The sequence below is a fragment of the Erithacus rubecula genome (genome assembly GCF_903797595.1).
Source record: "Erithacus rubecula genome assembly, chromosome: 27".
Lineage (NCBI taxonomy): Eukaryota > Metazoa > Chordata > Aves > Passeriformes > Muscicapidae > Erithacus > Erithacus rubecula.
The window spans coordinates 1,716,182-1,728,439 of NC_136679.1; the positions used below are offsets into that span (position 1 = coordinate 1,716,182).

Sequence of the window (12,258 nt, forward strand, 5' to 3'; positions counted from 1 at the left end):
CTATGCAACTGGGTGCTGTCAAAAGTCACTTTCTTAATTTTGTATGGTTTTGGTCCCACAGCACATCTGACAAGCTTGGGATGCTGTACATAAAATACAGACAGTTAGCCCTGGGGGGAAGATGGGGGGTCCCTCAGGCTGTGGGGCCCTGGGAGGGTCCCTGGAGGCCAGGGGTGATTGCAGGAAGGAGCAGCACTGCTCACCTGTGGGAGCCCGACCCCAACCTGGAACCATCATGGGACCCTTTGGCCCCAGATCAAACCCCCCATAGAACCCCTGGCCCCTCATGGGACCCCCACTCCCAACCTCCAGCCCGCCTCCTCATGGGACCCCTCACAGAATCCCCGGTCCCGGCCCAGCTCCTCACGGGATCCTCGAACTGGTCCCAGTACGGCCCCTCATGGGACCCCTCACAGAATCCCTGCTCCCAGCCCCTCACAGGGACCCTTCACGGGACCCCCGACCCGGCCCCAGCGCGGCCCCTCACACGACCCTACACGGGACCCCCGAACTGGTCCCAGCACAAGACCCCTCAGAGAATCCCCGCTCCCAACCCAGCCCCCTCACGGGATCCCCCACAGAATCTCCAGTCCCAACCCAGCCCCTCACCGGACCCTTGACGGGATCCCCGAACTGGCCCCAGCGCGGCCCCTCACGGGACCCCTCACAGAATCCCAGCTCACCACCCGAGCCCCTCACGCGACCCTTGACGGGATTCCTGAACTGGCCTCAGCGCAGCCCCTCACGGAACCCTTCAGAGGATCCTCGATCCCAGATCGGATCCTCACGGGACCCTTCACGGGATCCCCGTCACGGGCCAGCCCCTCACGGGACCTCGCGCTAACGCCTCAGCGAAGACTCGCCGTCGCCCGCGCCCCCAAAAGGCGGGAACAGATCAGCACCCGACGGAAATGCCCGAAAACTCTACGGAGATCCCCGAGGCAGTGAGGCGAAAGAAGCCGATCGGTGCCGGAACTCTCCGAGAGGGCTCGGCCAAAACTCCCGAGAATGCGGCGAAAATCTACGAGCGAAGACGGAAATACCCGAGAGTGTCACGGAACTCTACGAGCAGATGCTACGGAACTCTCCGAGCAGTGCCTGAGATACCCGAAAGTGCGACGGAACTCTACGAGCGATGGCGGAAACGGCCGAGCGGAAGGCGGAAGGAGACGATCGTGTGTCGCTCGGCGCTCGGCTGGTCGCGCCTGGCGGCCCGTTGTGCAGTGTCACGCCATGAAGCAGGACGGCGCGTCCCGCCGCCGCGGCGACAAGGCCAAGGCACCCCCGGAGGGACCCCCGCCCGCCCCTCCCGACGTCGAGATGCACGAGGAGGCGGCGCCGGTGGCCCCCGAGGCGGCCGGAGAGCGGCAGCCGCAGCGGGAGCTGGACGCGATCACGCTGGAGGGTGAGGGGGGGGTGTTGTTGTAATGGGGGTATCTGTGGGGATGAGGGGAAAACTGGGGGGTCTTGGGGGTAGAAGGGACCTGGAACAGATCCCCTGAGAGGGAGGGATGTTGGAGGAAGGGGATTGGGGGGAGGTATAGGAAACCCTGAGGGAGTTGGGGAGGGGGTCAGGGTGTGGGTACCTGAGGGGGGGTGGGAAAGGGTCTGGGAAAGTGCTGGAGGAGGGGAATGGGGGGATCAGTGATGGGGACAGTTGGAGGCGGCTCTGAGGTAAAGAGGAATAAGTGAATTTAGGGTGGGGGAACACTTTGGGGAAAGGGAGTTGTGGGGACACCATGTGGGAGAGGGAGAGGGGAGGTGTGTCTGGGGCGTGTCACTGTGGGAAAAGGGATGTAGGGGGCACAGAGAGGGAAATGGAGACGGGAGGTGTGTTTTCTATGTGGGAGACACTGGAGAAGGGTATTTGCGACAGTGTGTGAGGGAAAGGAAGGGGGAGGTTGGTTTTGGGGGCAGTCGCTGAAGATTGGAAGATGGAGTCTGTTTTGGGGGGATCACTGTGGAACAGAATTGAGGCAGCTCTGTGAGGGTGAGGATGTGTTTTGGGGACAGACTGTTAGAAACAAGGAGGCTGCAGACCTGCTGTGGTGGGACCCCAGGGCATGCCAAGGGATACTGGAGCCCTTCAGGAGGAAGGAGGAGACTCTGCAAGGGCCTCACCACCCCCCTGCTCCAAGCAGGGACCGCCCTGAGGGCAGGTCAGGTCACTGGGGACACCAAGACCGTGGGCAGAGTGACCTGAGAACAGCAGGACGGGGTGAGGGGGCAGGCTGGCAGAGGATTTGGGGTGAGGGGTGTCCGTGTGCCCGCACAGACATCAAGGAGCACGTGAAGCAGCTGGAGAAGGCGGTGTCGGGGAAGGAGCCGCGCTACGTGCTGCGGGCGCTGCGGGCTCTGCCCTCCACCTCCCGCCGCCTCAACCCCAACGTGCTGCACAAGGCCATCCACGGCTTCTTCACCTCCAACTGCGCCGTCAGGGACTTCCTGCTCGGATTCCTGGAGGAGGTAGGGACGCAAATTGGGAAGGGACAGCTGCCCTCAGCACAGCAGAGCTGCCCCAGTGCAGGATGTGGAGCTGTAAGGGGGAATCCGGAGGATAATCGAAGGGATGGAACAGCTCAGCTGTGAGGAAATACAGGGAGAATTCGGATTGTTCAGCCTGAAGAAGAGAAGATTTAGGGGTGACCTAATTGTGACCTCCCAGTATCTGAAGAAGCAACATGAAAGATGGGGAGGGACTGTTTACAAGGTCTTGGAGTGACAGGACCAAGGTGAAGGGCTTCCCATAGACAGAGGGCAGGACTAGATGGGGTATTGACCAGAAATTCTTCCCTGTGAGGGCAGTGAAACACTGAAGTAGATTTCCCAGGAAAGTTGTGGCTGCCCCATCCCTGAAAGTGTCCATGGCTGGGTTGGTTGGGGCTTGGAGCAACCTGGTTTAGTGGAATGTGTCCCTACCCATGGCAAGGAGTGGGACTGGATGAACTTGAAGGCCCCCCCAACCCAAAAAGTCAGGGATTCCATGATTCTTTTCCTCTCCATGGAGCCTCTGGAATAGGGCAGTGGGATTTGGGGACAGTGGGGATGAGCAGCCCCTCTGCTCAGATACACATGTGAGGAGGGACAGGTCCTTGCAGTCCTGGTGTGGCTCCTGTCACACCTGGAGCAGAGCTGTCTCCACATGGGGACAGTGATCCAGAATTTCTCTCTCCCCTCAGTCCATGGACACAGAAGCTGAACTGCAGTTCCGCCCACGGACAGGGAAAGCAGCCTCAGCCCCTCTCCTGCCAGAGGTGGAGGCCTATCTGCAGCTGCTGCTCGTTATCTACCTGATGAACAGCAAGAGGTATCCTGAGGTGAGACCCCTGAGCTGCCCCACAGTTCTGCACCCAGGCATCCTCTGGCTCTGCCCCATGCTATCCCCTCATCCCAGCAGTGTTCGGTTCTCCCCCAGGCTCAGCCCCTCCTGGGATCAATGCCCCTGCACTGATTTCCCTTCCCCTGCAGGCTCAGAAAGTGTCTGATGACCTGATGCAGAAGATCAGCTCCCAGAACCGCCGGGCCCTGGACCTGGTGGTGGCCAAGTGTTACTATTACCACTCCCGCATCTACGAATTCCTGAACAAACTCGATGTGGTCCGGAGGTGGGATGGATCCTGTGGTGGGCTCTCCCTGAACTTGATCCCCCTGTTTTCCTCCCCTTTCCCTGACTCCCTGTCCCTCCCTGCAGCTTTCTGCACGCCCGGCTCCGCACGGCCACGCTGCGCCACGACGCCGACGGCCAGGCCACGCTCCTGAACCTGCTCCTGAGGAATTATCTCCACTACAACCTCTATGACCAGGCTGAAAAACTCGTCTCCAAATCCGTATTCCCCGAGCAGGCCAACAACAACGAGTGGGCTCGTTACCTGTACTACACAGGTGAGCAGGGCTCGCTGCCTGCCCTGGCTCCTGGCATCCCACACTGAGGGCTCCAGTTCCTCAGAGAACCCCTTTGAGCAGCTGGAGGTGGGGCTTCCAGGCAGGATTTGGAGCCCCATCGGTGTAGGTCGGGTTGGATTCACTGGGTGGCTTTCCCCACCCGCCCCGTGTGGGCGCAGGGCGGATCAAGGCCATCCAGCTGGAGTACTCGGAGGCGCGGCGCACCATGACCAACGCCCTGCGCAAGGCCCCGCAGCACACGGCCGTGGGCTTCAAGCAGACGGTGAGTGGGGAGAGGGCAGGACCCCCCTGGCTTGGGTCTGAGACCCCCTCGGGGTTGGGGTCTCGCAGGGGTTGGATGTGGGATCTTCTGGGATGTCAGGCCAAATGGAGGTTAGTTTGAGACCTTCCAAGTTTGGGATTTCCTTGGATGTCAGGCCCCGTGGAGTCAGGTCCTCTGGGATTTGGGACTTCCCAGGTTCAGGACACCCCAGGATTTGGGACCTCCCAGGCTTGGCACCTTCCAGGGTGAGATCTGGTACCCCCCAGGGTTAGGCTCTGCAGGGACAAGTGTGGGATCTCCCACAGTCAGACCCCATGGGGGCAGGTTTGGAACCTCCCAGGATGTTGAGCCCTGCAGGGATGACAGGTGCAGGACATCCTAGGTTTGTAACTTCCCAGGAGCAAATCTGGGAACTTCAGGCCCCATAGGGACGGGAACAGGTTTGGGATCTCCTGGGCCACATGGTGCATCTCTGTCTTGAAGGGGCAGGGATGGTTTCAGGCCCCATGGGGACTCACTCAGGGTCTCACTCTACCCCAGGTGCACAAGCTGCTCATCGTGGTGGAGCTGCTCCTCGGGGAGATCCCGGACAGGCTCCAGTTCCGGCAGCCCTCGCTCAAGCGCTCGCTCATGCCCTACTTCCTGCTGACCCAGGGTACAGCCACCCACCCCTGCCTGTCTCTGTCCTTCCTGCAATCTCAGAGAATCATGGAATATCCTGAGTGGGAAGGGACCCAGTGGAAATTCTCTTCTCTCCCCTTGATGGGACTTGGATGCAGATGCCACTTGGGAAGGAGGAGAAGGAGGAAGTCAGCCAGCCCTGACTCGCTTTCCCCAGCCTTTCTCCTTCCCCCATTCCCACCTTCTTCCCTCCAGCCGTCAGGACGGGGAACCTGGCCAAGTTCAACCAAGTCCTTGACCAGTTTGGGGACAAGTTCCAGGCCGATGGCACCTACACTTTGATCATTCGGCTGAGGCACAACGTCATCAAGACAGGTAGGAGGTGTTTGGGGAGCCCCACCAGGCTGGGCAGGCCTGGGGGCTGCATCCCATTCCCTTCTCCCTGCAGGTGTCCGCATGATCAGCCTCTCCTACTCCCGCATCTCCCTGGCCGACATTGCCCAGAAGCTGCAGCTGGACAGCCCCGAGGACGCCGAGTTCATTGTTGCCAAGGTACCAGCACAGGGAGTCCCATCCTTTTGGGGACCCCGCCCCGTTCCCCTGCACCCCCTCCCTGCAGCACTGCTGGGTTTGGGTTGAGGCTCATCCAGGGAAAACTGGGGATTGGGCTCCGTGTGAGCCCTCGGGGACACCCCGTGCCCTGCCCCCTGCCCGGGCTCGCAGGCCATCCGGGATGGAGTCATCGAGGCCAGCATCAACCACGAGAAGGGCTACGTGCAGTCCAAGGAGATGATTGACATCTACTCCACACGGGAGCCCCAGCTGGCCTTCCACCAGCGCATCTCCTTCTGCCTCGACATCCACAACATGTCTGTGAAGGTGAGCACAGCGTGTCCCCAGCTGCCTGATGGGGACAGCAGGACACAGCTCGGGGCTGCCTCAGCTCTCAGCTCCTCCTCTTCTTTTTATCCAGGCCATGAGGTTCCCACCCAAATCTTACAATAAGGACTTGGAATCTGCAGAGGTGAGATCTCACCAGGGTTTCTGCAGCCACTGTGGCCATGGGAAGGATGTGGCTTCTGTCCCCACCTGCCACCAACCTTGGCCTTTGCTTTCCAGGAGCGCCGGGAGCGTGAGCAGCAGGACCTGGAGTTTGCCAAGGAGATGGCAGAGGACGATGACGATGGCTTTCCGTGACCCTGGGCCCTGGCTGTACTTTTTTATTTGTCCCTTGGACAGATGGTGGCTGAGCAGGGCCCTCCGTCCCCCCCCAGGACCCCCTTTTATAAATCCCTGCATGTCTGTACTGTGGGAGGGGACATGGGGGGTTCCCTGGGCCCACACCCCCTGACCACCTGCACTCGTGGTGGGACCCCCTCCCCAATAAACATCCTTACAAGGATCCCTGTGGTGACACCAGAGCCTGTGCCAGGGGGCTGCGAGGGGAGTGGGGCTGGAGGGAGCAGGAGTGGGGTCTCCACTGGTGCCCCCCCAGCTCCCATGACAACAACGGGGTCAAACTTTGTTAAACTTCAATTATGACTTTTAAAATAAAAGATGGAAAAACACCAGCCTGGGTGGGCTCCTGCTGTGTGTTTGTTGGGATGGGCAGGGGGGGGGGCATGGGGCTGGTTTGGGGTCTCTGCTCTCTCCCTGAGGCTAGACACCAGATTTAGGACTAGATCTGGTCGGGCCATCCTGAAGGACTTTTGTCTCAGTGGTGCTGGGAGTGGCCCCAGCAGCTCCAGGATGGAATCCCAGAAGGATTCCATTGGGAAAGACACAGAGCTCCCCCTTGTGCCCCACAACATCAGCCCTGGGTGTGATGGGGTCAGGGGACATCACAGGACATGCAGCCACTCCAGGTGGGTCCCATCAGCATCTGTGACGAGTTCTGTGAGAAAATCTGGGAATCTCCCATCCACATCCATGCTGGGATGGCAGCCAGGGCTGCAGGTCAAGAGCCGGGCTGTCCCAGCCCATTCCCACTCTGGGGGAGACCAAAGAAGGCAAGAGCCCAGCCAGGGGGGCTGGGGACACAGGGACATCCCAGGAGGGAGCACTGGCGTCTTCACGGATGTCAGGATGTGGGTGGAAGAGGAAGGGTGACCACGAGGCTGAAACACAACAGGGTGGGTGCCCAGGACATTCCCTGGACCAAGCAGCTCTGGCCCCATGGTGTGTGTGGGGGGTTTGCTGGCCCAGCATCTTCCCCCACCCCCCCAACACCCACAGTTTCACATTTGAAACCACTTCCTTCCTTGGAAAGCTGACAGGGCCTTTGGGTTCTGATTCAACCCCCCCACACCCCCATCACAATTCCTGAAAGAACCATCCTGCTGAGAGGGCAGAGCTCTGGAGTGATCCTGTGGGTGCTCAGACTGAGGGGACAATGCTGAGCCCCTCCATGGCCACCACCTCTCCCTCACTCCAAGGTGAGGAAAAGCACAGTTGGGGGGGGCTGTTTCTCCCAAAAATCCCATCAACAGTCTCTACTGACAAGGTCCTTTTATGCCTCCAGAGGGCAGAACGTTTAGTGCTGCCAAGTTTGAAGAGAGGTTATCAGTAGGTTTTAGAGTTAACACCTGGCAGTGCCAGGAAGGCTCTGCTTGGTACTCATGTATTGACTGCAGCTGATTTGGGTTGATTTCCCAGCTGGAGGCAAGAACTTCCAGGTCTTCCAGTTTCTGGGACTGGTGCTCTGGCTGTACCCCACAAACTGTACCCCAAAAACTGCTCCATTGGGTAGGTAGCCCATTCCAGTGCCCACCAACATCTGCGACCTTCAGAGACTGGGCTCCCTGTCCCCATCCCTGTCCACACAGCCTCCAGGGGGGCAACAATGGGACCCAGCCAGGGGTCAGGGTGCAGAATGAGCCTCCCCAGCCCAACGCTGCCCTGGAATCGCCCTGTGCAGGGCTGCGAGGGGAGCGGGCGCCTCCCACGCCCCGGGCAGCCCGTGCCGGGCAGGACCCGGCCAGCTGGCACCGGCCCAACAGATCCTGGAAGGACTTGCGGGAACCGGCACGAGCCAAAATTCCCTCGTCAGCACAACGGGACTGGGAGCAGCCACCCTTTGCCAAGGGTTTCCCTGGAAGCCTCTTCCCCGTAGGGGCAGAGGGGGGGGCTGGCCCCCCGCGGGTGGGGTCAGCCCAATGTGGCCGGTGCTCGGTGCTGCTCATGGGGACACTGGGCACAACCCGGCCCCACAGCACCCAGAAGGGCAGGATCTGACCCCGTGGTGCTGCCCCGGGGAGCCACAGCCCGGGGCAGGTGCCTGGACCTGGTCGCACCTTGGCCACCTCCAACTGGTGCCACCACTGTAAAGGTCAGACCACCAGCACCCACCCTGATGCCAGGGTGAGGGTCTGGGGCAGCTGACAGGGGGTGCTGCCCATGTAGGCTGTGGATGGGGACAATCCCAGAGTGACAGCAGCAATGAGAAGCCACCATGCCCTTGGCCGGTCACCTGCAGGTAACCCTGTGAGTGACCTGCACATGACCCCACTGTGCTGGGCACTGGCCCGCCTGGCCAGCATAGTGAGAGCCCTGCGAGCAGGTTAATGAGTCACCAAGGCACCACCTGCCCTGTCCCAGCACCCACCTCAGGTCCTGGGCTCCACCAGGGACTGCAGCACAGCCAGGGCACCGCTGCCCACCGGCCCCGGGAAAGCCCCACTGCGTGCCTGTGGCAAATCACAGAATTCTCATTTGCATGCTGTGAAGTGGAATTCACTGAAGACAGTGAAGCAATCCTGTAGTTGCCTCATCGGTGAGAATCCCCGAGGCCTGTGCACTATAAATGCCCCGATCAATGAGCACAGCAGGGCAGGAGCGAGAGGAGCTGGGCTGGGCTGGGCAGGGCCGCACTGCACAGAGGAGAAACACTGAACCGGGCACCCACCATGTGCTTCCTGACCCGTGAGTAGCCAGCACCCACTGCAGCAGCCCCATTCCCCACTGCTCCTATTACACCCACTTCCCTCGCTGCTCCCATTACACCCAAACCATCCCTAAAGCCCACTTTGCCCATAGAACCCACTGCCCCCATAACCAATGCACCCAGACCACCCACCCTAACAGTAGCACCCACTGTCCCCACTACACCCAGAACACCCATAAACCCCCCTACCTGTTGCACCTGCTGCACCCACACATCCAGCATGTCCTGCTGCTGCCCTTGGACCCAGTCAGATGCAGGGAACACTGGAACCTCTCCCTTTTTGGGGACTCTGCCCCTTCCCCAGGCCACGCTGCTGTCACCATCCCCAGGGTGGTCCTGGTTGCTGAGCCCACCCTGGCTGAGGGGTCGGGGTGTCCGGTGGATGCTGAGCTGCTGTCCCTGCAGGTGGGCTGGCGCTGCTGCTGGGTGTGCTGCTGTGGCAGGCACTGCATGGGGCTCCACTGACCGAACTCTCAGGGGACCAGGACTTCCAGCTTTTCCTGCAGAGGAACCTCGAGTTCACCCGCAAGATCCGTGGGGATGTGGCTGTGCTGCAGCGCGTGGTGGTGAGTCCCACATGCTGCCAGAGGGGGGTGGCAGCTACTGTGAGGTCACAGATAAGGTGACTTTTCTCTCCCTGCCCTTATCATCACTGCAGGGCCAGGAGCCAGCAGTGTCCCCTGCACTGCCCACGGCTCAGCCCTGGGGTGTTGGGGCACCCACTGGGGACACATGGTGACCTCCCTGGGTACACACTTGCCAGGGCAGCCACACTTTGTCCCCATTGCACCAGCTCCGCTCCATCCCCTCCCTCCTCCTGCCTGGGCTGCACAGGGTCCCACAGCCCAGGAATGGGATGTTGGGGGGTGTCAGGGTCCTCTGCTGTCCTGACCCTGTCCCCTTTGTCTGCAGTGTGACACTCTCCAGCTGTGCAAGGAGGACGAGCTGGTGCTGGTGCGGCAGGACCTGGACATCACCCAGGCACCGCTGGATCAGTGTCACAAGCGCACCTTCCAGGCAGTGAGTGCTCCTGCTCAGCTCTGTCACAGCTCAGGGCACCCCAGAGACCCCCCACCCCGTGTCTTGGTGGCCAGGCCATGCCCAGCCCCACTGACCACACCATGTCCACCACAGGAGACCTGCTTCAGCCAGATCCGTGCCGGGCTTCACATCTACCACGGCTCTCTGGCCACCATCCAGGCCCTGCTGCCCGGCCACACCAGGCTGGTGGAGACCCTGCAGCTGGACATGGCCAACCTGTCCTCCAACATCCAGCAGCAGGTGAGGGGGCAAAGGGGAAAGCTTCGTGGGGACAGGTGGGAAAGCAGGTGCTGCATCCCAAAGGGGTGGGCAGGATGGGGGCTGTATCCCAAGAGATGGGTGGGAATGGCAGGGGCTGCATTCACAGGGATGGGTGGGCAGGGTGTGGGCTGTATCCCCAGGAAGGGCACACTGGGGCAGGGGTCATCTCCAGGCCTGGAGCTGATGCCTCTGCCTGGCTGCAGATGGAGGACCTGGGCCTGGCCACAGTGACGTACCCCACAGAGAACCAGGACCCCCTCCCCACCTTCTCCTCCAACTTCCACCATCAAGTCGGAGGCTTCTTCATCCTGGCCAACTTCCAGCGGTTCCTGGAGACAGCATACCGGGCACTGCGGCACCTCACCAGCCTCTGACCCCTGCTGCTGGATGTCCCACCTGAGGGACATCCCGGGAGCACCCACTTTTCTGCTTATTTAATATTTATGGCTATTTAATATTTATCTATCTGTCTGGGGATGCTCCCCCGCCCGCAGCCCTGGATCCTGCGGTGGATCCGTGCACAGGTACATGTGCAGCATCACCCTTGTTTAATATTTAAACACAAGCGTATCTCTGCTATGAGGTTCTGGAGCTGGGCTGAGCCCCCACAGCTGCTGCTGGCACTGCCTGTGCCTCAGTTTCCCCACAGCTTGCACTGCTGAGGTTGCTGCAGCATCCCATGGGAAAACACCTTCATCCCAGGATGAGGATGCTCCAGAGCAGCATCTCCCTGTCTGGGCTGAAGCCTGCAGGGACACATCTGATGGGTGTTATTTCTAGTAGTTAATATTTATTAGCCATTAGGGAAGAATGGAAGGGAAGATGGAAGAACCACAGGGGTGCAGCAGTCTTACCAGGATGAGGCTTTTCCAGGGAGTCCCAGCACTCTGGGGAGCTGCATCTCCGCTCTGTCCCCCTTCCCTGCTAAACTTGGAATGCTTTTTGCAGTTTAACTTATTTCTGCCTATCCTTGGCTGGAAAGAGCCACTTGGACACATTCCCATCCTCCTGAGCCTGACGCAGCCCCGGTCCCGTGGCTGTGTGGGAGCTCTGGGTGTGGGGAATTTTGTACTGTATTTATTGCTGCAGCTGGGTGAGCCCTAAGAAACACCCACTTTTTTTTTTTTTTCTATGTGATAAAAATGGAAATAAACTCTATTTTTGCACTCTCTCTCTGTTCCGCTGTCTCCTGCTTGCGTGGGAGGGAGACAGAGTGGCCAGGATGTGGGGACAGAGACATGGGGGAATGGGACTTTGGGATGGGGCTGTGGCTGCTGGTGTCAGCTCAGAAAGATGAAATGCACACCCCAGTGCCCCCACCCCACAGCCTGAGCCCTCTGGAACCGTGGCACGGCCGCTTCCTCCCCGCCCGGCAGCCAGCTTGGGCAAGAGCCGATTCCTAGAAAGCTCCGGAAGCCACCCGTGCTGGCAGTGCCTGCTGAGCCACCAGCACCATGCCCAGAGCTGGTTTGTGGGCTCATCCTGGGGGGCTTGGGGACACTGAGGGTCCCCGACCACCCTTCTGCTGCTGTTGTCACACACGGAATCTCAGGGATGTGCCATGGTGGGAGGAGGCTTTGAGCAGTGAGGAAGGCAAAAGGGGCAGCCCCAAATGTGGCTGAGCAATGTCAGGAGAGGCTTGGGCATCTCCCCTGTCACAGAAAGCCCCTAAGGGCACCCCCAGATTCTTCCCCATGGGTGTGTGCCCACCCTGGGCTGTCCCAGCTTCACCAGCCCCATTTCCTGCCACTGGGCCCACGCTGGCATCCCATGACCATCAGCATCCCTCACCACACTCATCCCAGCCACACAGGGACAGAGCCCAGTGCTGGGCCATGCCAGGGCTCCCAGTTCCTGCCTCCCCCCAAATCCCAGCCCTGGGCAGGGGCTGGCACAAGCTGGAGCCCCACGGTCACAAACTTCCAGGGGGAAGCCCTCGCCCACGGAATGTGGCTGCACACACCCCACGGGCAGCAGTTCCCTCCTTCCTCCCTTGCCTCATGGGTGATTACAGAAAAGCCTTCTCCTGCTCCAGCCCTTTCCTGTAAGGGGAAGCTCCAGTGCCAACACCAGGCATGGGGCTGCCTTGGCAAATATTGACAGAGCCGGGAAGGCCACGCCAGCTCCTGCTCTTTGCTCCGGGCTAACGGTAAAGAGCCGCCCCTGGGCGAGCAGAGGTGCCTGGGTGGGTCAGTGCCAGCTCAGGTTGGGACTCACACCTGTGTCA

General features: G+C 60.4%; 2 protein-coding genes across 3 annotated transcripts; both read left to right on the plus strand.

The window, feature by feature from the left end:
* The first annotated feature begins 1,179 nt into the window (after window positions 1–1,179).
* Window positions 1,180–6,357, plus strand: PSMD3 (proteasome 26S subunit, non-ATPase 3). The gene is made up of 12 exons (XM_079327745.1): window positions 1,180–1,405; window positions 2,276–2,466; window positions 3,180–3,317; window positions 3,469–3,605; window positions 3,692–3,882; window positions 4,062–4,165; window positions 4,706–4,820; window positions 5,042–5,161; window positions 5,235–5,338; window positions 5,510–5,665; window positions 5,760–5,810; window positions 5,906–6,357. Exons 1-12 carry the CDS (start codon window positions 1,234–1,236, stop codon window positions 5,981–5,983), a joined length of 1,557 nt encoding a protein of 518 aa, XP_079183871.1. The 5' UTR covers window positions 1,180–1,233; the 3' UTR covers window positions 5,984–6,357.
* Window positions 6,358–8,530: 2,173 nt separating this feature from the next.
* CSF3 (colony stimulating factor 3) lies at window positions 8,531–11,437 on the plus strand. 2 transcript variants are annotated; one of them, XM_079327862.1, is made up of 5 exons: window positions 8,531–8,707; window positions 9,135–9,295; window positions 9,642–9,749; window positions 9,864–10,010; window positions 10,836–11,437. In XM_079327862.1, exons 1-5 carry the CDS (start codon window positions 8,692–8,694, stop codon window positions 11,133–11,135), a joined length of 732 nt encoding a protein of 243 aa, XP_079183988.1. In that variant the 5' UTR covers window positions 8,531–8,691; the 3' UTR covers window positions 11,136–11,437. The 2 variants fall into 2 exon arrangements, with proteins under 2 accessions (XP_079183988.1, XP_079183989.1); XM_079327863.1 differs by having other exon boundaries at window positions 10,235–10,971.
* Window positions 11,438–12,258: the final 821 nt, after the last annotated feature.